The sequence below is a fragment of the Leptopilina boulardi genome, unplaced genomic scaffold (assembly GCF_019393585.1).
Source record: "Leptopilina boulardi isolate dan_hultmark-lab unplaced genomic scaffold, ZJU_Lbou_2.1 LbouV2_187, whole genome shotgun sequence".
NCBI lineage: Eukaryota > Metazoa > Arthropoda > Insecta > Hymenoptera > Figitidae > Leptopilina > Leptopilina boulardi.
This window is the reverse complement of record NW_026137737.1, coordinates 275887-301610: the sequence shown is the minus strand read 5'-3', so window position 1 is coordinate 301610 and position 25724 is coordinate 275887. Positions and strand designations below refer to the sequence as shown.

At 28.6% G+C, this 25724-nt stretch overlaps 1 protein-coding gene across 2 annotated transcripts; it reads left to right on the top strand.

Moving 5' to 3' along the window:
- Positions 1-6909: 6909 nt before the first annotated feature.
- LOC127277851 (uncharacterized) lies at positions 6910-21593 on the top strand. Of its 2 annotated transcripts, none has more exons than XM_051299242.1 (7): positions 6910-7316; positions 9404-9896; positions 10550-10841; positions 10909-10997; positions 12952-13168; positions 15666-15791; positions 21420-21593. In XM_051299242.1, the coding sequence occupies exons 2-7, from the start codon at positions 9582-9584 to the stop codon at positions 21521-21523; spliced, it is 1143 nt and encodes a 380-aa protein (XP_051155199.1). In that variant the 5' UTR covers positions 6910-7316; positions 9404-9581; the 3' UTR covers positions 21524-21593. The 2 variants fall into 2 exon arrangements, with proteins under 2 accessions (XP_051155199.1, XP_051155198.1); XM_051299241.1 differs by lacking the exon at positions 15666-15791 and adding an exon at positions 13948-14073.
- Positions 21594-25724: the final 4131 nt, after the last annotated feature.

The following is a 25724-nucleotide window of genomic DNA, read 5'->3' as shown; positions in this document are numbered from 1 at the left end:
GTTTATAAAGAGAGCGTAATGTTCTAGGTATTGAATTGACAGAACTTCTGCAAGAAGAGGTATGCTGTAGAATAACATGTAAGCCTTCCAATTTGTTGCTTTCCAGCAGGATTTTTTTGAAAGTTTACAAGGGACTCTGTGAACTTCGTGTGGTGGTTGAATTTGAAGCAGCATCGAATCAAGTTTCTCTCTAGACAAGGGAGGCATTCTAATTCTCATAAGATCCCACATTTGCTCCGTAATTCCCAGCACGTCACCGTGCATTGAGTCTCTTGAAAAACTTCGGATCATGTCTATGTTGATGAAGTCAGAAAACGAAGAAGGACCTTTTACACCTCTATAAATTGTACCCTTTAAATTAGCTTCACTGACATCATTCATGTGTGACTTATGTGTTCGTTGATCACACTGGCTTTGCACAAAAGGGAATTTCACACTATTTACATAGAAACCAATTTGGTAGCAATAAGGGCAACAATTATAACCATTATGACGTACTTTGTTTTGCAAAGTAGCCTTTGCAGGAGAATCAGCAATTACACATAAAGGTGTGAATGTAATGCTTCTTTCGATACCATCTTCTGAGAAAGTGTATTTCATTCCTGTATTGTGTAAGCCCGTAGCTTGGTCTTTAAATTTTTCAATGAAGAGATTTAATAATTCCGGTGACGGTTCTTTTGATACTATGAGTATACCTACAAGAAGAATATGCTTAAAGCGAATATTTGGAGGCAATTCATTGAATACGATAGATATAGGCCAGAAACTCCGACTAGACGAATTACCGCTGACCACAGGTGCACCATCTGTACTGAAATTATAGGTAATTGTATTTGGAAAACGCATTTGTGTTTCTTTGTACAGCTCGGAGTCTTGAATGTCATAAATTGTATTTTCTTCTTTTAAATTCTGTTTGCGTCCAGTAACTTTTTCATATATATACTTCCTTATATCTTTATCTTTTAACAGCAATCTTATTTGATATTCGAAACTTATTGACAGAAAGTAATTAGGATTGTTAAGGGAAATTTCATTAGAATAATTGCAGGTTTTGCAAACTTTCCTTTGATGGTTTATAACAGACTTGACACAAGAATGAACAACTTCTTTTTTACAATCTTGACAGTAGTAATGAAAAGTCGTATTCTCCTCAGGAGGATTTAATGTCTTATTTATAAAATAATTAGAAAGATTTAAATTCTTAAAGAAAGGACCCGCTAGAATTTTGATTAGTGAAACTAATTTTTCTCTTGCTTCCACTACAACGTTGAACTGAATGAAATATCCAAGTAACATTTCCATAACATGATTTACAGTTAAATCAGATTGAGGAAACATTATAACTTTGTTAAATTGAAAGTTGAAGTTAGAAGTTTCATCCTCTGGTATATTTGAATCGGAGCGACGATTGAAATCGATATCACCTAAATTGAACGTCGAGTTTTCTTGTACATATCCATGGCCATCTCCTTGAAACTGCTTGTTCTTTGACTCTTGTGACAAATAAGTTTTCTCGTTTCTTTGGTTCGTATATTGATGTGCACATTCAATATAGCTTGTACTGTTACTTCGTACGAAATCATGAACGGTGGCAGGATTAAAATCTTGATTTCTGCTCGTATTAGGCAGACATCCAACAAAACTCTCGACTCTCTTCTGTTGCTCACCTAATAACATTAAGAAGAAACATATGTACTGTCATAAAATTATATATAATAATAATGAAAGGGGTAATAAAAAAATATAAAGTTTATAAAAATACTTGCTTATAAAATTACATAATAATAATAATAACAATAACAACAATAATAATAATAATAAAATATAAAATTATATAATAATAACGAAAGGGATAATAAATAAATCTTCTATATCAGGGTGTCTAACAAAGATGAAGAAAAAAATTCCCTGACTTTTCCCTGACTTTTTTGATTTTTCCCCTGGCTTTTTAATAACTTTATTTCTGTTTTCTTGGACCAAAGTATAGTTAACGACATATTTAACAATAAATTAATATCTAATGATAGTAACAAATTGTAATAGAAACCAAAATTTTAATTTTTGTTGAAATTTCCCTGACTTTGAATGAAATTCTCTGAAATTCCCTGACTTTTCCCTGACATTTCCCTGACCAACAAAATTCCCTGACTTTTCCCTGACCTCCCTGACTTCCCTGACCGTTAGACACCCTGCTATATGCAAGTAGGCTATAAAACTACTTGCATTGTAACCATTATATATTAGTATTTGGAAGCAAATTAGTTAATTGAAAATGAATAATAAACAGATCGATAACCAGTGCCGAAATTTAATAAGATGGAAAAGATGGTTTAACTTTAATATTAAAACAAGAATTAAATTTTTTCAAATATCGCCTGAGGAGTTACAAGTGTTCAAAATCACCGAAAAACCTAAAAAGTACAACATTGAAGGTAAAACTTGTTATACTGACACACTATTAAATAGAGCAGTCTGAATGCCATATAAAACTACATTGAAAGTACTTCCCAGTAAAAAAAAATAATTGGGAGTCACGAAAAAGAATTGGGAGTTTGATTACTATCTATTCGTTCCTGCGTGATAACCGTGTAGGGACGTTACGGACAATTATTTTTTCTTACCTTGAATTCTTTTCACCTGGATTGTTTGAATTGATGTATATTAGCGCGATTTGACATTGTAATTGGAGAAAGTGATTGTTTTGAAGTGTCAAAATGCCGATTTGGAATAAGAAATGTGAAATTTTATGAAAAAGACAAAATGTGAAATATGACTGATTTATCGACAATTTTATCATGTGAGTAGTGCTCGTATGGTAAATTTATCATATGAACACTACTCATATGGTAAAATTGTAGATAAATCTGTCATATTTCACATTTTGTCGTTTTCATAAAATTTTACATTTCTTATTCCAAATCGGCATTTTGACACTTTGGAACATGCATTCTATTCATTTATAATGCAAATTTTGATCAACAAACATCAATTCAAACAATCCAGATGAAGAGAATTCAGGGTAAGAAAAAATAATTGTCCGTAACGTCCCTACACGGTTTAGACGCCAAACCGAATACAAAGTAAGCTAACTCCCAGTTCTTTTTCGTGACTCCCAATTATGATATTTTTGATTCGTTTGCAAAATAAATAAAATTTAATTTTAATTAGTTAATGTTTAATTATTTCTGTGCTTTATCAAATTTTCACAGCTGTCAAAATAACCTTTTTCCCATGTACTCAACTTAAAAATTAAAACTCCAACATAAATTAAGAAAATTTTTTTAAATAATTACAAAATTTGATTGTACGGATATTAAATACCATTATTACAAATTATTATTACATTTTTCTAAAAATAGACCGCAACCACTTTTCGTAAAATATAATGGATTGTTCCATTTATATCAATCTCCCTATATTATATAGAAAGATTTTGCCATCGGATTCAGCGCCCCCCCACCTTAGGTCAAATTAAACCCTATTTTTGACCTACAGGTCACGAATCACAACGTTACGTCAAAATGAAGGTCAAATTTGACCTAGTTTTTGACCAACAGTTAGACTCGTTACCTCTGTTCAGGCTACTCCCGTTACTTCCAATTCTAGATCAAATTTGACCTGATTTTGACGTATATTTAGAATCATCACCTTCATATCTTCACAACTTAGGTCAAAGTTGACCTGAGTTTTTACATACTGGTCACAAGTTACGTCAAATTCCAGGTCAAATTTAGCCTTATTTTAGAGATATAGTTAGAGTTATCACCTTCGTTCAGCAAATGCCTGACTAAATTTGGAAAATTTTGAGTGGTCTTAGACCTTTCTAAGTGAAAAATTCGCAATGTTACAAAGATTCAAAGTTTAAAGTGCCAAAACATTAGTTTCGAGAAAAACGAGTTTAAATTTCGAGTTTACTATTAGCTCCCATGCTAATAAATAATATTTTATATATATATATTAAATATATATTAAATATATATTAAATATATATAAATATATTATTTATATTTATAATAATATATTTTACCAAATATGTTAGATAGCTAGCAACCAAAGCAACTTTCAAGTTGTAAAAATGGTAGGTAGTCACTATTTCTAAAAACTGTTTTCTAATTCTTTTTTTTTAAAAAGCCATTGCTAATGAAATAAGTTTTCTAAAAAAATATTTTCTAATAAGTCTAACAATTCTAAAACCAACTCGCTAATTTGAAAAGAACTTAAAATTTTTAAAATTGTTTTTAAATTAAAAATATCAATTACTGTTAATATAAATTTTAGTATAATTTAAACTTTGTTAGAAAAAAACATTAGAAATTAAACTGTGTTAACAAATTTTTTTTTAGAAAGTAAAAATTGCTAGAAATTTTTTTTAGATATTATTTCTTAGAAAAAGTGTACCCCAATCGTAAAAATGTACCTTTTCAAAGAAAGCTAATTACAAAATTACTTAAGAATATGTGCAAAAAATGTGAAGAAAAAATTTTTTACTTACGACATTGAATTTTCAGTGTATTTTTTATCACTTCTGTTTTCTTTAGAGTACGCTTTGTCCCTGATGTGGAGGCAAGAGGAATTGCTTCTTGTGTACAGAAATTCTTCTCATTGATATTATCCCCACATTTTGTGGCGTCTTCAGAATGGTCCATATTCATTTAAAGAGGTATCATATCAACTATCAATATATAAAGTAGTGTAAATTAAATAAATCCAGACAATTACCAATTTAAAATGTTGTATACACTGATGAATCAGAGTATTTTCACTGATTTAAAATAGTTAACGTCGTTGGGTGTACGCAGTTAATTTATGGACTTATGGTTGATTTACAATCAGAGAAGAATTGAAAATAAGCTAGTAAATAAAGTGAAATTCTATTAATTAAAATGTATTTGATAATAATAATAATAATAACCGATTGCTTAACTATTATCAAATAAATATTTACTTGAATCAAATAATTTTTTTTGAATTAAGTAAATTATATTTGTATCAATTATTTCAGTATTTGAAGCAAATACCATTTAATAGATTAAAGTAAATATTTATTTCATAGTGCACGAGGAATTGGTTATATGAATAAAATAAATTTTTTTACAGGGTATGAAAGCATAGTTCTAATTATTTTAAACATAAAAACATGTGTAAATATTTAAAGAAATGACGATGCAATAGATTTTCTTATTAGAAAACGATTAAACGTATTTAATGTGAAACTTTAACTTCTTAATATTTTTTTTGTTAAAAAAAGACCATTTTGATTTTGGAAAGGGGATTTTTTAAATTCAGAAAAGAATCTGCATCCCAATATATACTAAGTTTGGAAATTGTAGTTACGGTTACGCACGCGCACGGTAATTTTTGAAAAATAGAATATTGAAAACAAGAATTTTTCATAAGGGGCCATACTTAAATTACGTAACGCTTTTTTCGGAAATTTTGAGTCCCCTCACCCCTATGTAACAAATTTTTGTATATATTAGCGCCATTTTCTTGCAGTTTGTAACAAAGAACAAAGAACCCCCCCTCTCCATGAAGTGTTACGTAATTTAAGTATGGCCCCTAATATGCGAACACAACATACATTAATTAATCAATCAAGACATATGAGTTATTCATCTGAACACGAAAACAAAATTTAAAACAATAGTATATTATGGGGCAATCACGTAAAGCAATACTTTTTAGGTGAGGATGTAATTTTCAGTACGAGCTGTCGTTAGTGAGACGTAGGTGAGACGGAAGCGACTAAGCGAGCCGCAGGTGAGTCGATTCGAGCCAAGTCGAACCGAAGTCGCACATACAGCGAGTATTGAAATCATCCAAACCTAAAAAAATTGCTACGTGCGAGACGCATACGCTATTTCTTTCGCCATTGATATAAAAAAGTAAAACATTATAAAAAATTGAAATATATTAATATATTTATTTAAGATATGAATTAATATGCAATTAATTGTATTATATTATTATTTCTTTATTACTGTTATGGATTAAAAATATTATTAATTATATCAAAAATAAATATATAAAATATTATAAACAAATAAAATCCAGAAAAACCAACAAGCAAACAAAAATTCCTTCAAAAATCAACAACTGCCTAAAAAAGTCTTTTTTAGGCAGTTAGCCCAATCTGCCTTAAAAAGTGCTACTTTATCTGCCCAAAACAGGCACAAAAAAGACACTTTTTCATGTCAATGGCGAAAAAATATAAATATGTGAATAAATCTTAAAAAATTGAAATATTTATAAACTTATAATGAAAAAATATCAATCAATTTAACAATGAAATAATATATAGAAATATAATTTTATAATATAATTATTCGCATAAAAAATGAGTTTTATGTAAATATTAGAAATTATTTAAAAAAGCGAACAATTTATAATACTTTTTTTATGAGATGAGAATTTAACAAACAAATAAATATAATAAAGTGAATGAATGAGACCACGTGTGAAAAGTGTATAGGGTTATGTTGAACTGCATTTTTTTAAGTGAAACGTTTTGCAGATAAAGTAAATTAAATACAGTATCTAAATTTTATAGAAGAAAATGAAAAATTCAGAGCAGGAGCAATTAAAACAACTAAGATGAATCCCTTATATTCAACTGGTTAATGATTTGAATTAATTGCATACAAAAATTCATTAGAAAAAAACTGATAAGTTGATACTCACCTTCATGAATTGAAAATTCGTATTAGTCCTCTCATCTATCAAAATAAAAATTCACTAAACTTTTCTGAATTTATATATAGAACAAAACTGTTCACACTGAAATAGGACAATTTTAACTTAAACTCTCTCAAACTTAGCTCTCAAGCTGTAAGCTGTGGTAAGCTGATTCAAGATTTTCTCAAAATTTTTAATTTCTCGAAACTTCTAGAAAGCGTTGGTAGCAAACTGTAACGGCAGCGATCTGCGATTTTGCGACAACGACATTCATCTGGCAACGCCGCATCTCGCTGTGCGTCGAGACTCGAGACCGTCGAGCAGCAATTTAGTCCACTCCTTTTACCTTTAGTCTGGCCAGTCTAATAGTAGTCACTAGTAGTTAGAAGATAGCCTGTGATATTATGTTATAGTGTATGTCGGCTTATCATCGTTTAATATCGTAAATAATGTCCGAGGGCAGTAAAACAACCGGTCCTCAATTTGCGTCTGTTTACCTTTACGATAAAAAAAAGTCATTATTGTTCCAGTCTCAAACATCTTACATTTTAAATTTGAAAAATATAAATCCTAGAAACAAAGAAAGTTCCAAGTAAAAGTCGACAACACGATTAGCGATGGATGGATCTGTGATATTGGAGGTAAGTCTATACTATATGACATTATCTCAGAAATATTAAATATATTTTACAAAATGTGTAATTCTTTAAAAAGGGAGAGAAAATTGTCTTATGACCAACAGAAAAAGTGATTCATGTGTAATAGTATATGAAATTGGGAGAGTGTTTAATGTAAAAAAAAGTCTTACTTTGTGGATTATTCCTTATAAATTTGTGAAATATTTTTATTCGTTCTTTTTGCTTCGAAGTTATAGTTTCTTAATAAATTTCTTTATTATATTTTTTCGTTCTTTAAGTAATATTTATTGCTGGGAAGGCTTCCTATTATTTTGTTTTCAGTCTATGTGTCCTTGACCAAGGTCACATTTGATCACTCTGCATTGATTGTTTTTCTTTCTTTCAAAGAAATCAATTTAATACTTATCTATTTTCCATTATTTCATTCTATAACTTCTCATTTTCTCGTCTATTTGTAGACATTTTCTTGTAAAAATAATTTGAAATATTTTTGATAAATCTTGCGAAATGATAATTTTGTCATTCATTATTTATTTATCTATCAATTTGTTCTTGTTTTCTTTTCATAAATGTTTTAAATTCATAATTTTATTTTACTGCTGATATTTTTTTATTTTAATTAATTGCACAATTTCATTCTAATTTATAACTTTTTTTGTATTTACTTTTAACTTTTATTAATGTTTATTACTTTTCTTCAATTCTTTACTTGTTAAATTGAAATATTACTTATAATAAATTTAAAATTTTCATTTTTGTATATTCATCCAATTTTTTTAAAAATAATTTCTGCTACATTAATAAATTTTCTAAAGTTTAATTAAAAAATAGAAATTATGGAAATTTTTGTTCAAAAGAAACTTTAAATTTTCTAAACAAATGTGATTCATAAAAAATTGTCATTTCTTTATTTTTAAAAAAACGTGGAATTTTGTTAAAAAATTGGATATGAGAAATAGAAACCATTCAAAGTACATATTTCCTTTACTCCGAAAACAGAATTTTGCTGAAAAATTATTCTTCTAGAAAATTTTTTTAAAGGAAAATAAAAGAATTGCTGCAATAAGAGACTCATGAAACCCAGAGCTTCAAGTTGGCTCCTTTTATGTTACAAAATTTTTTTGAATTTTGAATATTTTCCTTGTAGAGTATAAAATTAGGCAACATTTTTCTTAAAATTTTTTTAAACATAAATTCTTTTCAAAACAATATCAAAAAACTTGAGTTTTTCATCGTATAAATTTTCAATCATTTTAAAGTTTAACATAAAAATAAACAAATTTTATTTTCATAAATCCGAAGTTTTTAGACTTTTTATTCGGAGAATTTACTCATTCAAGTGTAGAGAAAGTGTTAGTTAAGCAATAAATTTATTAAATCCCAAAGTAATATTTTTTAAAAGCAATTTTTAAAACCTTTTGGAAAAACTTTATTGAACTATTATATGAGCATTTCTTCCACTGGAAGTTTTTCCAAATTGAAAGTTCCCCAGACTTTTGTAATTTAAATGAATTGAATAATTTTTTCTGACCTTTTATACATATAAATAAATTGATAGAAATGTTACTTCTAGTTTTAACTAATTTGTGGTCAACGCAACATGCTCAGTTTCAAGTGTCTGCCTTTTTGCGATCTGTCAGTACAATTTTCGTCTTGTCTCGTATGAGAATAATAATATGCATTATCGTCTTGTATGGAGTGTCAAGAATGCATATGCTCTGATTGGTATGTTTCAAGTGGAAACAAAACCATAAAAAGCATTAATTATATATGAGTCAAATTCAAAACACTATTTTTACTCTTATGCATAACAATCATTGTTCAAGAGATTACTTTTAATTTCAAAAATTAATCAAAATATAACTATTTTAATAATTAAAAAAAATTTTATATTACAAATTTTTTTTAACTTTATTTTTAATTAATTTTGTTTTAAAATTTTTTTGAAGTTTATCAGTGGGAAAAAAACCTCTTGTTACAAAAACTTTCTTCAAGTGTTTATAATAACGTCTGTTATTTGCCAAAATTCTTAAAACTTTAAGACAATCAAATTTTTATCTTAAACTTTATATAATTTTTCTTTTACATAGATTCAGAGACTAATTTGGCTAAAAACAACAGTAGGCAGCATATCCCAGCAAAGAGGACCTTAGCCTCGGCAACTGAGTCGTCAACTGAGGAAGAAGTAGATAAAAAAAAAAAAAAAAGTCAAATCAATTTTGCAACAGCAAAGAAGAAATTTGTTCAGCATTAAAAAAACGCATTGAAATGCAATCAAAGTTAGAAGTGAAAAAACAATTAGCAAAGCATCAGACAACTGAGATAGTGAGTGGCCTTGTCAACATCTCAAATGACAATGAAATATTACCGGAAGATGTCCTTTCTGTCAACTCCATCAATGTTGATAAAATTTTAACAGAAACTGACCTTGCTACAAAATCCACAAATGTCGATGAAACTGGCTTTCCTGTAAAATCTACCTACGATGAAGATTCAAGGACCGTCGTATTGTCACAAGAGAAATTATTCGGCGAAGCTGTAGAGGTTATAGAAATGGTGTCTCAACAAGAAATATTGTCAGAGGTAAGAGCTGAGAAAAATAATTATTAAAAAAATTGTGTATCTTAAGCTCTTTCTATTTAAATTGGTGGCTTTTTTCCAATTTTAATAAGATAATTTAATACTTCTCATAATTGATTAATCCATTTTTAAGAATATGATTTTTAATATAAAAACATCCATGATTCCTACAAACATTCACAGTTTAAATTACAGTTGAATTTTCAGAGAACATTCTAAAAAACTATTAAAACTAATTCATTTAGAGAACAATTACAATTAAAAATTCCAAATATAATTACATTTCATAAGAATTGCGTTTACAACTTTGATAATATTGTTTTGAAATTGTTTGAAATTTAGTAAAATTGAATTGTATTAGGGTCAGCCGGGGTAAATCCGAACGCTAATTATTTCAGCTTAATTAAAATAAACGAAAAATAGGATAATACTTAGAATCTCTTGAAGAGGATCTGAGGTAAAAATTCTCATGTCTAACTTATTTATTAGAATTTTAATTAAGCTGAAATAATTAGCGTTCGGATTTACCCCGGCTGACCCTATATAAATTTTTTTCACAAAAAGACATGTTTTTTAAAAGAATGTATAATATAATTTAATGATATTTTTCTAAAATTGAATTAAAATAAATTTTAACTTTAATTCGCTCTAAGCAGGAAACTGTCCAGGAAGATTTGCATACACTGATTGAGGGCGATTTATCAGGAAATGACATTTCCTTCCAAGGCATTTTGAAAGAATACAATAGCCGAAATTCTGAGAGCGAAGTGATAATTGACAATATGAGAAAGCAACTTGAAGAACAAATTCTTGAAAACGTCAAATTGAAAAAAGAAATTGCGATAAAAAATAAAATTCTGGAAGTCAGAAATTTAAGAATTTCTGAAGTTGAGGATATTAACTTCAAGCTGCAAAATCAAGTTGTGGATGGCATGCTAGAAGTTTCAGGTAGTATCCGTTGATTAATAATGTCACACCCAACCTTAACCGATTATACATAATTTTCTATTTTCAGAATTAATTAAAGGACAAACAGCGCGAATAGAAGGTGAACAATTTACGGCGGAGCCATTTGTTGGACGTATAACGAGAGACTATAGAAAGGTATTTCATCTTTGATAACTGTTGTCCTTACTAGCGAAAATTCATGAAGACCAGAGGTATTAGAAAAGCTCGAAACATTCAATTCAATCAAATTATTTAGAGCTTTTAGATTTTCGCCAAGTCGAGCTTAATTAGTTCAAGATTTATTCCAGTTCTAGAAAAAAACTCGAGCAAATACGAGCTTGAGAAATATTTAAGTTTTCCAATATATCAAGTCCTTGAGTGAATTTGAGAACACGAATATTTTGGGTACTAGAGTAAATTCTAATAATCGTCGCACATATTATAATTAAAATTAGCTCCAGTAATCAAAATTTTTAAGAATTAAAATTAGCTCGAGTAATAAAAATTTCCAAGCACTCATGTATATTCGAATATTTGAAATTTTTAAGTACGCAACTGAATTTTGATACTAAAATTGACTCGGGAACTTGAAAATATTTGAGTACTCGATACATCGATTCGAAAAAATGTTGTTCGACCCTCCTCGGTTATTTGAGCTTTTTGTAAATCTCTAATAGTCAGGTTAAAAAATGTTGAAACTTATTCTTTTAGTAATTTATCATGTAGAACTCATGTGCAAAACTCATGACACAACCTGTGCGTGGAATGCAAGACAGTAGATGTTCAGAAATTCTTTTCAAGTAATTTTTTTAAGAACTACCTGTAATTAAAAATATTACTTATAAATTATTTAACAAATAGTTATACTTAAAAATCTAAAAGAGAGTTCAATTTTAAAAGAGTTGCGTTTACAATTATTTTAATAAACAATAAAATTTCAAAATGTTTCAAATTATATTTTAGAAATTTTAATTTTTCATAATTTCAAGGGCATTTTAACCATTGTGACTTCCTAGGTCTAGAATACCAGCTTTGTACAAACTGCAAAGTCATAATGTGAATTGTGCTTAACTAAAAATTCGATAAAAGTTAGTTTTTTGAATAATTTCTATTTAAATTATTTTGAAATTAGTTAATTTGTAAAAATATAAATAATTGAAAATATTTTGAATATTTGAATTTCTGTAAATTGAATTGAAAAAAATGAATTTTTGACTAATTTTAAATGAACTTTCTTTTTTATGTATATGTATAATATAATTGAATTCTCAAAGAACTTTTTCCAAAATTTTGAAAATTGATTAGAGAAACACTTTTATTAAAACTTTGAAAAATATTGTCAGAATTTCTGGAAATCAGGAAACATTCAGTGAAAAGCAAAATCACATTTTTGTGACAACCTTGTGTAACAGGGTGTCCGTTAAAAAGTCGACTTTCGAATTTTATTTGGGTTGCCCCCAGTTTGGTTCCAATATAACAAAAATTTTCTGACAAATCCCAGAATGATTGATTAATATTAACCCGTGCCAGTAATCAATCGAAATTTTCCATTGAAAATGCATAGGAAAAATGCACTTTAAAAAAAAAATTTACAACTTTTTCAATTATTGAGCAAAAAATTTTTCAGGTCACTAATCCGAATATTTTGAAATCCGATTTTTGACTCAAAAACTCCCAAATATGAAGATTTGTTGAATTATTTTGAATATTTATGTGATAAATGATTGATAACATTGCAATGCATTTTTAAGGCCTATATTTTGTAATTTTTTAATATTTAATTTTTTAAAATATATCATCTTAAAGAGTAGGTAAAAATGAAAAAAATTGTGACCTGCAAAATATTTTGCTCAATAATTGAAAAAGTTATGAATTTTTTTTTAAAAAATGCATTTTTCCCATGTATTTTCAATAGGAAATTTCGATTGATTACTGGCACGGGTTAATATTAATCAATCGGTCTGGGATTTGGCAAAAGTTCTTTTTTATATTGGAACCGAACTGGGTGGTGGCTCAAATAAAATTCGAAAGTCAACTTTTTAACGGACACCCTACTGACATATATTTTATTGTATAATTGAATATTTAAATCATAAAAACGTATTTTTAGTTTCACATGGGAAGAGGTGAATTTCTAAACGTGGAAAATTATGCTTTAGCCATGAGCAACGTTGATAAACCGTCACAATTCGTAAAAAACCTTTCTGTGGCCGTATTTGGAAAAGACATCTTAAGGAAAAGCACGGTTTCGGGACGTAAGAGCAATCGGAGCAAGGACGAAGAAATTCCTCCTGCTCTTGACTCCACAAAACTTCTAGCAATTTACGGTAAAATTTACTTCCTCATTTTCTATTTGTCAATTACACTGAAAAAAATTTAATAAAAAATTTGCTTTTTATTTCGGCAATTTCCACTGAATTACAAAAGTAATGCACACAAGGCAATTTTTTCTTATGAAAAAGATAATTTTTGCCTGGTTACTAACGTAACAAAAATGTTATTTATAAAATGTGTTGGTTAACTTAGTAACCCGGAAAAAATTGCCTTTCCCATAATTAAAAATTATGAATTTTTGCTTTATTTTGTTGTTTTAATGTTTAGATTAAAGCTTTAAAAAATATTATTCGAAAGCGATAAAAAGAAATAATATTTATTACCAAAATTGATTTCCAAACTTTTTACTTCTTTTCAAAATTTTTTCATTTTATCAACATAGTTTATGAATATTTTAATTCAAGCTTAAATTTACCTGATTTCGATTTTTATAGTTTGAAAAATGACTATAGACAGATCGTTTAAAAATTATTTTCGAAAAAAAATTTTTTATTAAATTTTTGAAATAATTACTTTAAATAATTAAATTTTTTGAAATACATGATTAAACTATTTATAAATAATTAGAATTTTATTCAAAATAATTGATTTTTTTAAGTTTAGAAAATTAAATTTTGAAGAACTTTAAATGCAAATATAATTAACTTCTCAAAAATTTATAAAAACTTGAATTCTTGAATTAAAACAATTGATTTTACGAAAAACTTTAGGGAAATTAATAAAAATAATCAATTTAGAAAAGGCGTTTATTAAAACAATTAATCTCTTCCAGATACCTATAAATATTGGTTAAAAAAGGAGAGAAAGTTTTCTCAAAACGAGGCTGACCTGGAGGGTATGAAAACATTTTCATACGTATCGAGACAAATTGGAGATTTAAAATGTAATAGAAAGAAAAGTGAGTACCCAATTTTATTTCCAGTATTTCAATGTTATGTATTCTAATTTTAGTTATTTCTTTAAATACAGCATGAATGTTTCAATTTTTCTTATCTTTTAAGGGATATTCCTCAACTTTACATAATTTATGGATGTCCTTTAATAAACTTTGAAATTCGTATATATGTTCGTATATATATATAGAAATCTAATTACAATTGCCTTTAAAAAAATATGTGAATTCTTCTGAACAAATTTTATCAAAATCATTAAAAATCATTGATTTCTTTTAAAAAAATTGGTAAAAATTGTAATACAAATAATTGAAATTCTTCTAAAATTTTATTATCACAGTGGCCGCAAAATTGTACTTTCAAAATTCCCTGACTTTTCCCTGACGTAATTTTTAATTTTCCCTGTCTAAAACATTTTTGAATTATTTAATATTCTACATTGCTGACTGAAATTTTTGTAATGCTTTTTAAGTAACAATTTTATTCATAAATAAAAAAATAAGATAATTAAAATTAAATTAAATTAAAATGGAAATCACAAAATCGTCTAAATAAAAAAACTGAATTCCCTGATTTTTGAAGAATTGTTAAAAATTACCTGACTTACGGCCACCCTGATTATTTATTAAAAGAATTGAATTTCAGCAAAGAATTCTATTAAAATTATATTCAGAACCATTGAATTCCTTTGAAAAATTTTTGAAAATAATTGGATTTTTTCGAGAAATGTTATTAAATTTGTATTGAATATTATTGAATTACTGTGAAGAATTTTATTAGCTATTACAAGAATTGAGTTTCTGCAAAGAATTCTATTGAAATTCTATTCAAAATTTATTATTGATTTCATCTGAAGAATTTTATTGAAATTATTTTTAAAATAATTGAATTCACTTGAAGAATTTTATAAAAAACTTTGTAAAATAATTGAAATTTTGCGAAAAATTTTATCAAAATTTTGTAAAATAATTGAATTTTTTAGAGAAATTTTATTAAATTTATATTAAAAATTGTTGAATTACTGTGAAGAATTTTGTGAAAGATTAAATTAAATGTTGATACTTATGTAAATAATTGAAATAAATAGTAAAATTCTTGTCGAGTATTAATTATTGTCAATAAAATTTTAGTAAAATTTCTCGAAAGAGAAATAATATTTAATATTCATTTAATACTTATTTATTTAATATTTTTGATCAGTAAAAAGGTGAAGAAAGGGACAAATCATCGAAAAAGACGAAAAGGGGACCATCTGTGATGTCTGTTTTAATTATACAAATAATTTTATCTCCGAAGTCATTTTAACATTTTTTTTTATTAAATTTTTGAAATAATTACAGTAAATAATTAAATTTTTTGAAATATATAATTAAACTATTTTTAAATAATTAGAATTTTATTCAAAATAATTGATTTTTTTAAGTTTAGAAAATTAAATTTTGAAGAACTTTAAATGCAAAAATAATTAACTTCTCAAAAATTTATAAAAACTTGAATTCTTGAATTAAAACAATTGATTTTACGAAAAACTTTAGGAAAATTAATAAAAATAATCCATTTAGAAAAGGCGTTTATTAAAACAATTAATCTCTTCCAGATACCTATAAATATTGGTTAAAAAAGGAGAGAAAGTTTTCTCAAAACGAGGCTGACCTGGAGGGTATGAAAACATTTTCATACGTATCGAGACAAATTGGAGATTTAAAATGTAATAGAAAGAAAAGTGAGTACCCAATTTTATTTCCAGTATTTCAATGTTATGTATTCTAATTTTAGTTATTTCTTTAAATACAGCATGAATGTTTCAATTTTTCTTATCTTTTAAGGGATATTCCTCAACTTTACATAATTTATGGATGTCCTTTAATAAACTTTGAATTTCGTATATATGTTCGTATATATGGGGCCATTCAAGTATTACTTAAGCACATTTTTAAGGTTTTTTGACCCCCCCCCCCTCCCCCTAGTAAGATATTTTACATACGTTAGCGCCATTTTTTCTATTGACCATAAGCAATAGCTAGACACCTCCCCTCCCCCTCAAAGGCTTACGTAATACTTGAATTGCCCCATCTTCTTCACCTTAGAATTTTATTAGTTTTCTTTTCTTTTAAGGAGAATAACAGGGGAAATTGAAACAGATCAAAGTTTACGATGTTGAGAGGTGTCAATTTTTTTCTGGAATAATTCGTCACCCAAAATTGAGCGTCTCGATGCAATAATCGGTCGACCGCGTGGAGCCACGCTCTAATACCAGTCGGGTAGCAGTGAGAGACCCAGAGGCGCTCACTGACACTAGACTGGTATCAGCGCCTGCGTTCACGCGGTCGACCGATTATTGCATCGAGACGCTCAATTATGCTATAGTATCAAAATGTCAAATTATTTTGTCCACTAGCTAAAAGAAACGCGCGTAAACGCGCGAGATATCTGCAATTTTTTATGAAAAATTAAAAATTTATTTTTATTTGACGGACACTTTTTGGAATTTTGATCTCACAAAAATAATAATATTATTTTTGTAATCGTTACTGTATTACTATTTCAACATTATGGTGTTATAATAATATAATACCTATTATTGCCCAGTCAATATGACCTTTAAATTTTGTACTCAAATAAAGATTATACAATGCTACGATCGTCGAATTGTCAGCAATACATTTAAATGACCCATCTCAGGATCCATGCAGGGTGAATTCCTATTTTGTTTACCACAAGGCCCATGAACTTAAAATCGCTTTACAATGTTAAAAAGTTCTAAATTCTTTATTTCGTCTGTGATTTCAGCACATATCATTTTATTTAAAGTTTCTGAATCGCAAATTTGTGTACGTAAACAAATAGTTAAACGCACATATGTCAATCCACGCTTTTTTCTTCTCTATGAAAGACGATACATATAAAATTGTAAATGAATAAAATTACAAGTACCTTGAGTATGCTTAAGGTTAACAGTCCATCCAGGATCACCATAAGGAAACATTGTAGGATATGTCATAGGATCAAAATTTTCCCTAACAATAAGACTAGAAATTATTTTCTTATTATTTTCTGTTGTGCATACTGAATTTACATCAACATGTAAATCCCTCTTCAATTTCTGTAGATAATTTCTTCATCTTACAGGACAAACTTTTTTCTTTGGGTATTTTCTTTTCATTCTCAGTTTCAGTAGACAGAACTCTGTTGTCATTTTTACTGGGAAAAGTCTTTAAAAAATATGAAAGGTTTAGTTCACCATTTTGAACTTCTTTAGCTCGATTTATGAAAAGACAATTCCAATCATTCTCTACAAATCGAAATCCTAATATTAGACATTCTAACTGCCAGAAAATTATTTAATTAATTGTTTTCAAAAAATGATATCAAATGCTTGCTCATTATATTATTATCAGTTTCATAAATTAATCTTTTAATTTACACTGTTAACCAATACAGATGTTGCAAATGCTATTGCATTATACTTTACACTTAACTGTACCAATCGGTTGTTGATCAACATCTACAAAAAATTCTGTTGGTTTAAAAGGGAACAATCTAATTAAATATTCTATTTGGTGAATATTCAAACACCCTGCATTAAGGCTATCAAAAATATAAAGTCTTACTCCATCGTAATAAACACAAATCCAATGACCAGAATTGTTATTACCGCTAAAAACTATTTGAATATGTTTAACTCTTTCTCTAATTGGAACAATTAAATCAAGCATTTGTAAATACAAAGTACTTTGCATAATGAAAAAAGAATTTGAATCATTTTTTGATAATTCTTGAAATTTATACATGTGCATATCATTTAACATTTCATTTACATTTTCAATATTTTTAAAATCTTCATTACTTAAAATAAAATACTCTTCTATGTTCGACATGGTATCCTTCTTCAACTTTCAAACTGTTGATAAAGCCAATTTTCAAAACAAATCGTTTATTTTAGTTTATTGCTTTAAAAAATTTACTTACATGTGTTTCACCTATAAAATATTGCATTAACTATAATTCAGCTAACTAATGCAACAATGATAGTCTTTTATGAACGTGAATTAGCGTTGTTTAATCTTTTTCCACATTACATCATTTTCAATAATGATTATTATTGAACTTATTTTCCTCTGCACTTTTTATTAATATTCAAATCAATATTCAACTCACAAACTATTATTTAACCCATAAAACAATTTTAACCCTTAAAACAATATTCAAACCTCTTTCTATCTATTTAAATACTTTTCCAAAAGCCAGCATCCTCTATTCTCAAACAGTCAATATTTTTTTTTCAATATCGAAATATATTCAATGCCAATGTTATCCAATATCATATTTTATTATCCTCAAAATCCAAATATCTTTAATGCCAAAATTACCCAAAACCAAAAAATTTTTCCAAAAGACAGCTTCCACTATTATAAAACAATCAATATTTTTGTTGCATTATTAAAATATATTCAATACTAATGTTATCCAATATCTTTCTTTATCCTCAAAATCGTAATATCTTTAATGCCAATGTTATTTAATACCAAAAAAACTAAATGGATTGAAGTATTTTTTATATGAAACATTTAAGGCTGCAGTCCCATGGCAGCGTTTTGCGTTGCGTTTTGTCACTAGACCATGAGTGTAAAAGAGATGCAGATATATGTTTGCTATGTTTACACTCAGGGTCTAGTGACAAAACGCAACGCAAAACGCTGCTATGGGACTGCAGCCTAAGACAACCAAAAGAAACAAATATCTTCAATACCAATATCATGCAATATCCATATTTATCTTCAAAATACATATATAATTATTAATACTATACAAAAATAGGAATATATTTTTTGGGCCCAATACAAAAATGAAAAAGACAAATATAATATAAGAAGATTCAACACCTGCAGTAAGTTATTGATCGACAAATTGCAGAAAAATATTATAAACTTTATAATAATCAAGTTAAGTTACCTGAGACTATTAGAATCTTTTTTTAGCAACACTACTACAATGTTGTTGAAACGGTAGTCGGTTGCTCTATGTTTATCTTACATCAGCAGTAGCCGTTTCACTCCATTGAGGAGAAGTGTTATACCCCCACTCTACCAATCTGGGCCTATATTAAGTTCTCGCGTGTGGCAGATATTACGGTAGGCCTGAGTGGCATCCTCGGGGATAGGTGTTGGTAAGTTAAGTATGAATACACCACTTCCACTCACTGGGATTAAACGGTTATCATCTATATCGCATATACAATAATAAAAAAATTTCCCTCAACCCAAGACTGTTAGGACGAATCGAGCAATCACGGATTGGGTCCTGAAAAGGGAAGTGGTATATCCTCACTCTATCGGCCTGTCCCGGGCTCAGACCTCGAGTAAGTCAATTACAGCGGGGGCCTGTATGACGTTCTCGGGCTTAATGACAATATTATTTTATGACGCTTAATGAGTTTTTCAAAAAAATTATAAAATTTTTAAATATAAACACTGTTTAATTTATTTTGACATATTCGTTTTCCTCAGAAGTTCACGATTACGATCATATATTGCTCCAATAATAACACAGGCACAAAAAAAAATTCAGGTCCCAAAAAACACAACCCCATATTCCTATGTTTTTGGGGTCGCTGAAACCGAATATGACCATGAACAATTTTTTTGACGACCCATTTTCCCGCAACCACCCCTTGCACCTACTCACGGGGGTTGGAGTTTCAAATTTAAAAAAATTGAGTATTGTGTCTATTCCAATGTTTTTTGGGTCGCTTCATCCCAAAAACACCATTGAAAACAAATCCTTTCTTTCCTTAACCCCGTACAACCCTCTGGGAGGGGGTTAAAATTTTAAATTTCACAAAAAGTCAAGTTCGGTGTCTAATCCTACGTTTCTTGGGGCGCTGAAATCAAAAAACACCACCAAAAACAAATTCTTTACCCCCTTTAACCCGCTAGAACCCCTGGGAGGGGGTTGGAATATCATTTTTCACGGCGATAAGTGTAGAAAAATAAATTTCCTTAAGACTTTGTAGGTGCGTATTTGTGTAATCATAGGTAACTTTCTAGAAAACTTTATTGTTGGTGATGTTTCTTGGTTTCAGCGACCCAAAAAACATAAGATTAGACACCGTACTCGACTTTTCGTGAAAAATGAAATTCCAACCCCCTCCAGGGGTTGTAGGGGGTTAAAAGGGTAAAGAATGTGTTTTTGTTGGTGTTTTTTGATTTCAGCGACCAAAAAAACATAGGAATAGATACCGTACTCGACTTTTTGTAAAAATTGAAATTCCAACCCCTTCTCAGGGGGTTGTAGGGGGTTAAGGATTTGTTTTTAGTGGTATTTTTCGGATTAAGCGACCCAAAAAACATAGGATTAAACACCGTACTCGACTTTTCGTGAACAATGAAATTCCAACCCCCTCCCAGGGGTTGTAGGGGGTTAAGGATTTGTTTTTAGTGGTATTTTTCGGATTAAGCGACCCAAAAAACATTGGAATTGACACACTACTCGATTTTTTTTTTTGAAACTCCAACCCCCGTGAGTAGGTGCAAGGGGGTGGTTGCGGGAAAATGGGTCGTCAAAAAAAATTTTCATGGTCATATACGGTTTCAGCGACCCCTTTCATTACAGTATTTAAAAGGTCATCGACCATCTTATGAACCCTCAACCAAAAGCTGTTTTGACAACAAAAATTTCAGGTAGAAACCTTCGAGAACCCTAATTATCAAAGTAAAGATATATATGTATATATAATCTAATAATAATGAGAAAATTCAAGTACTAAGAAAATGTGAATGAATGACGGAATGAATACAAAGATTATTATACTATAATTTTAGAATTTTAATTTTTTACAAAAATTTGAATTTTTAGAAATCCATATGATTGATTACAGAAAATGTATTAAAAAGCGTGTGAAAAAATTTTCATTAAAAAATATTGAAAATTGTAGAAGTAGTTCCACTTTTTAGTATTAACATTGAATACTTTTTATTCAACACACTTTTTCAATGGTTTTTTTAAAAAATTTTCAATCTCATTTGTTAGTAACTTTAAATTGTTTCCTTGAAAAAATAATTGAAAAAGAGTGTTTTGAATATAAAATATTCAAAGTTAATATTAAAAACTGGAACTACTTCTACAAATTTCAATATTTTTTAATGACCATTTTTTACACGCCTTTTAATATATTTTCTACGATCAGAGCTTAGATTTCTAAAACTTCAAATTTTTGTTATTTGGCAAATTTTATTTTTCGATACCCACTGCTTTAACTAAATTTTTCAGTATTGTTGCTATTTTTTATTAATTAATGAGTTCAAAGCCTTCATTTTACAAAAATTACAATAATTTTTTTTTATATTTTTAGAGATCTATAAGCAAGTTAGTGGACGAAAAATAATTGGCATTGAAGCTGCGGAAAAAGAAGCAGAAGTGGAAAATAATGAAGCAGTTGGAGTAGAAGCAGCCTAAACAAAAAATTTAATATTTTATAAAAATATAATATATTGTAAAAATAAAATATAATATATAATAAAATAATAGTTTATATAATAAAATAATAATATATAAATAAATTAGTGAAAATATTTTATTAACCCACTCTTTAAAATATGAAAAGCGATTAAATATACTACTCATTTTAATTTGCGTACATAGTGGTTAATTAGTGAAATTTCATTAAATTAACGATTACATTTCCTTGAATTTTTAGCGCATATACGCTTTTTGAAATTAGTGGTACACTTATCCCTGGAAACCTATGATACTTTGTTAATTCCAATTTGGAAAGTAAAAAATTATTACAACTGCTTTAGTTTTTAGTTAATAAAAGGTATAAAAAGAAAATTAATTTAAGGCCTTATACTTTTTTTGGGTGCAGTTCCGAATAAGGTCCCCCTCCGATTTTAATAAAATTTGGTATACTAACGTATTTTGGTGCGCTGATTACGAAAATGATAGTGAAAATTGGCGCAAATTTGATTATCATGGTAAAAACCATAAAAAACACCATAAAATCATGGTTTTTTGCGATTATCTCGTAAAAAACAAAAAATTTCGAAAAAAGTTTTAGACAAAAGTTGTAGATCTCTAAAAAACACACATTTTATGTTGTATGCATTTTTTATCTAAAGTGAACAGTTTTCGAGAAAATTGTAAAAAACAATAGATAATCATTTTACGTTCCGCAAAATACTTTCGGCCATATCCACCCCCTCTCGCCAAGGTTTTTTTAAAAAGAAAAGCGAGCAGTACCTTACGCGGCCGAAGGCCGTGTTTAATATTTTGCGTTTACCGCTACTGCAGACTCCACCCCACAATTTCCGCAAAATACTTTCGGCCATATCCACCCCCTCTCGCCAAGGTTTTTTTAAAAAGAAAAGCGAGCAGTACCTTACGCGGCCGAAGGCCGTGTTTAATATTTTGCGTTTACCGCTACTGCAGACTCCACCCCACAATTTCTGCAAAATACTTTCGGCCATATCCACCTCCTCTCGCAAAGGTTTTTTTAACAAGAAAAGCGAGCAGTACCTTACGCGGCCGAAGGCCGTGTTTAATATTTTGCGTTTACCGCTGCTGTAGACTCCATACCCCACAATTTCCGCGAATTACTTTAGGACCATTTTTCTCAAAAAATAATGACTTTTGGTAAAAAATGCATAAAACATAAAATGTGTGTTTTTTAGAGATCTACAACTTTTGTCTAAAACTTTTTTCGAAATTTTTTGTTTTTTACGAGATAATCGCAAAAAACCATGATTTTATGGTGTTTTTTATGGTTTTTACCATGATAATCAAATTTGCGCCAATTTTCATTATCATTTTCGTAATCAGCGCACAAAAATACGTAAGTATACTGAGTTTCATTAAAATCCGAGGGGGACCTTATTCGGAACTTTATCCCTTTTTTTAATATATTTATTTATTTAACATATACATGGGCATTGTAAAAAAGTTGTGGTTATTTTTATTTTTAATCAATTAATATTCGTGAATAAATAATTTTGTCTTACCTTTAAAATGAGGATTTAGTTTATTTATTCTCATTTCCTTTCATTTATTATTGCACTTATTATTATTAATTAATTTTCTTGTTTTGTCTCTTTATTAATCACTATTTACATTAACTGCTATTAATTAATTTATAGAGAAAAGTAATTATTCTATTCAGTTCTATACCGACAATAGAAATTTAAATTCATAGCTTGTATCCATTGTCGGTAAAAAGAGTAGCATACTTACCCGATGAATAGCTCTCTTCAATGGTAACACTTTTACTAAATAACCTAATTCTATTATTTTTAATTGAAAGTTCCATTTTTATCTTAATTCTGGTCTCTCCACAATTTATTTAACCTTTTAATTAATAAAAGGTCACTTTTATCCCAATTAAAACGTTTTTTCATTCGTTTTAACGCTATTTTCAATCGAACGTATTGGACTAACTACACACAAAGGATTCGACATAACCAGGGATGCGCACGTAATAAACGTAGTGTAGATTACGCGTAGTTTCATACGTATATAACGTACGTTATATACGTCACTCGTTTTCTACAAAACGTAATTTACGTTTTCAATATGGCGGCGATTTGTGAATTTGTGATATATGTAAACATAACCTTTCTTTAGTATTCATGGTATTCATCGATATCGATCTCATGACAACTTAAAACTATACACTGTAAAAAAAATTTTGTGTCGATTTACACGCCGAATGTAAAATAACTTATTCAACAATGTTAATTTATTATGCTTTGTAAATTTATAACGTTAAACATTTTAATTTTACACTGCTGAACGTTGTGAATTCACACGGTTGTGTAATTTTACAATGTTGGACATTGGAAAGTATGGCCATACATACATGTGGCCATACTTTCCAATGTCCAACATTGTAAAATTACACAACCGTGTGAATTCACAACGTTCAGCAGTGTAAAATTAAAATGTTTAACGTTATAAATTTACAAAGCATAATAAATTAACATTGTTGAATAAGTTATTTTACATTCGGCGTGTAAATCGACACAAAATTTTTTTACAGTGTATATAATATATTAAAAGGTTATGTTTGGTTATCAGGTTATGTTTGTAAATGATTTAAATTTAAATCCGCCATCTTGATTTACTTTCATACATTTCATACGATTTATACGTATATTACGTTTTTGACGTAAATTACGTCAAAAACTCTCAGTTACGCGTAACTGCGCATCCCTGGACATAACACTCCAATATGTTAAAATTCAAATAACGGATTCAACATACCGAGCTTCAATACGTTTTCCCGATTCTCGCTATCCAACTTTTTTTACAGGGTTAATTTAGAATATCGTTTATTTTTAATTAAGAATTAAAACTTCATTAATTAAGTTACAGATATATATGTATACATGTATACAATATGAAATTAGTAGCGAGGGATGGAGGATAAAACAGAAATATGTGTCCTTTTTCTTGTTATTGCTATTTAAAAAAAAAATTTTGATTTACAAATCAAAATTTTGTATAAGGGGGAAGTGTAACGCTACGCTGTTACCAACCATCAGAGTTGGGAAACTTGATTCAATATTTTAACGTTACTGATACCAACTCCCGATTAAAAAAAAGGAAAAGAGAGAAAAGGCAGTGAAAAAGAGAGATAGAGAATATTAAAGAAAAGAAAAACGAATTGACTAATAAAAAGAGACAAAGATAGAGATATGTATATATGTATGTATGTATATATGAATGTATTTTGAAATATATGTGGATATGTATTTATATGTATGTATATTGAAAGCCATATGGAAGAGTGAGAGATGAGTGTAAAAGAAATAGATAGGAATAAATGTAAGTGAATGAGTGAGAGAGATGTATATATAGATAATAGGACATAAAAGGTACTTTGGGAGGGTTTTTCTGCAGTTTCCCCTATCCTCTGAAGGGTTGTTTCAGGTGAATGCGAGTACTTATTAATAAATCGTCTGCAGGCGTCAAAAGGAATTAAAAGATAATGTAATTAAGGTCCTTTTGCAATGAATCTGAGTTTTTCTTTCTAGATCTTGTTAATTTAGAAATAATTTATTAATCGAACTTTAAAAAAAATTATTGTTAACTTAGGAAGGTTAAAATATACCGAAGGAAAGTTTTTACGATCAAGCATGAATCATCTCTAAAGGTTGGAAAACTGCGCATATGTCAAGGTTGAACATGAGTCATCTTTAACGGATAGACCACTTGCTAAATTGCGTCTTTGGAACTAAAAAGTCAAAATAGGAAGAGTATCAAAATCGATCAATACCAAAAGCTTGACGTGGATTGGAGAAGTCATTCCAACTGAGTCACCACTCTGAAACAGAATTGGCTGGGACCATGGACCTAGGATCAAGAAAAGAGTAGGAATACTTCTATAAAAGAGCATGATATGAGGACGCAGATTCAGAGAGATAGATACAGCTTCAAACGAATTCAGACAACTCTAAGTTAGGTTTACAATCCCGGCAGATTTTTATTGCAAAGAATATTCTAAGTTAATATCACGTAATAAATTGTCTTGCGAGAATCGTAGAAAGTGAATAGAACTTTGAATAAAAATAACTCAGATTCAGTTAATTTCTGAATAAAACAACTAGTGATTTCATATGAAATTAATTGTGTTTTAATTGATTTTAATTCCTCTCAACAAGTT

What these genes read in the sequence shown, in the direction of transcription:
- LOC127277851 (XM_051299242.1), top strand. Translation starts at nt 9,582, where the DNA reads ATGCAATCAAAGTTAGAAGTGAAAAAACAATTAGCAAAGCATCAGACA. An exon ending in AACAAGAAATATTGTCAGAG is followed by an intron (nt 9,897 to 10,549) that starts GTAAGAGCTGAG and finishes CGCTCTAAGCAG; the next exon opens with GAAACTGTCCAGGAAGATTT. An exon ending in AAAACTTCTAGCAATTTACG is followed by an intron (nt 13,169 to 15,665) that starts GTAAAATTTACT and finishes AATCTCTTCCAG; the next exon opens with ATACCTATAAATATTGGTTA.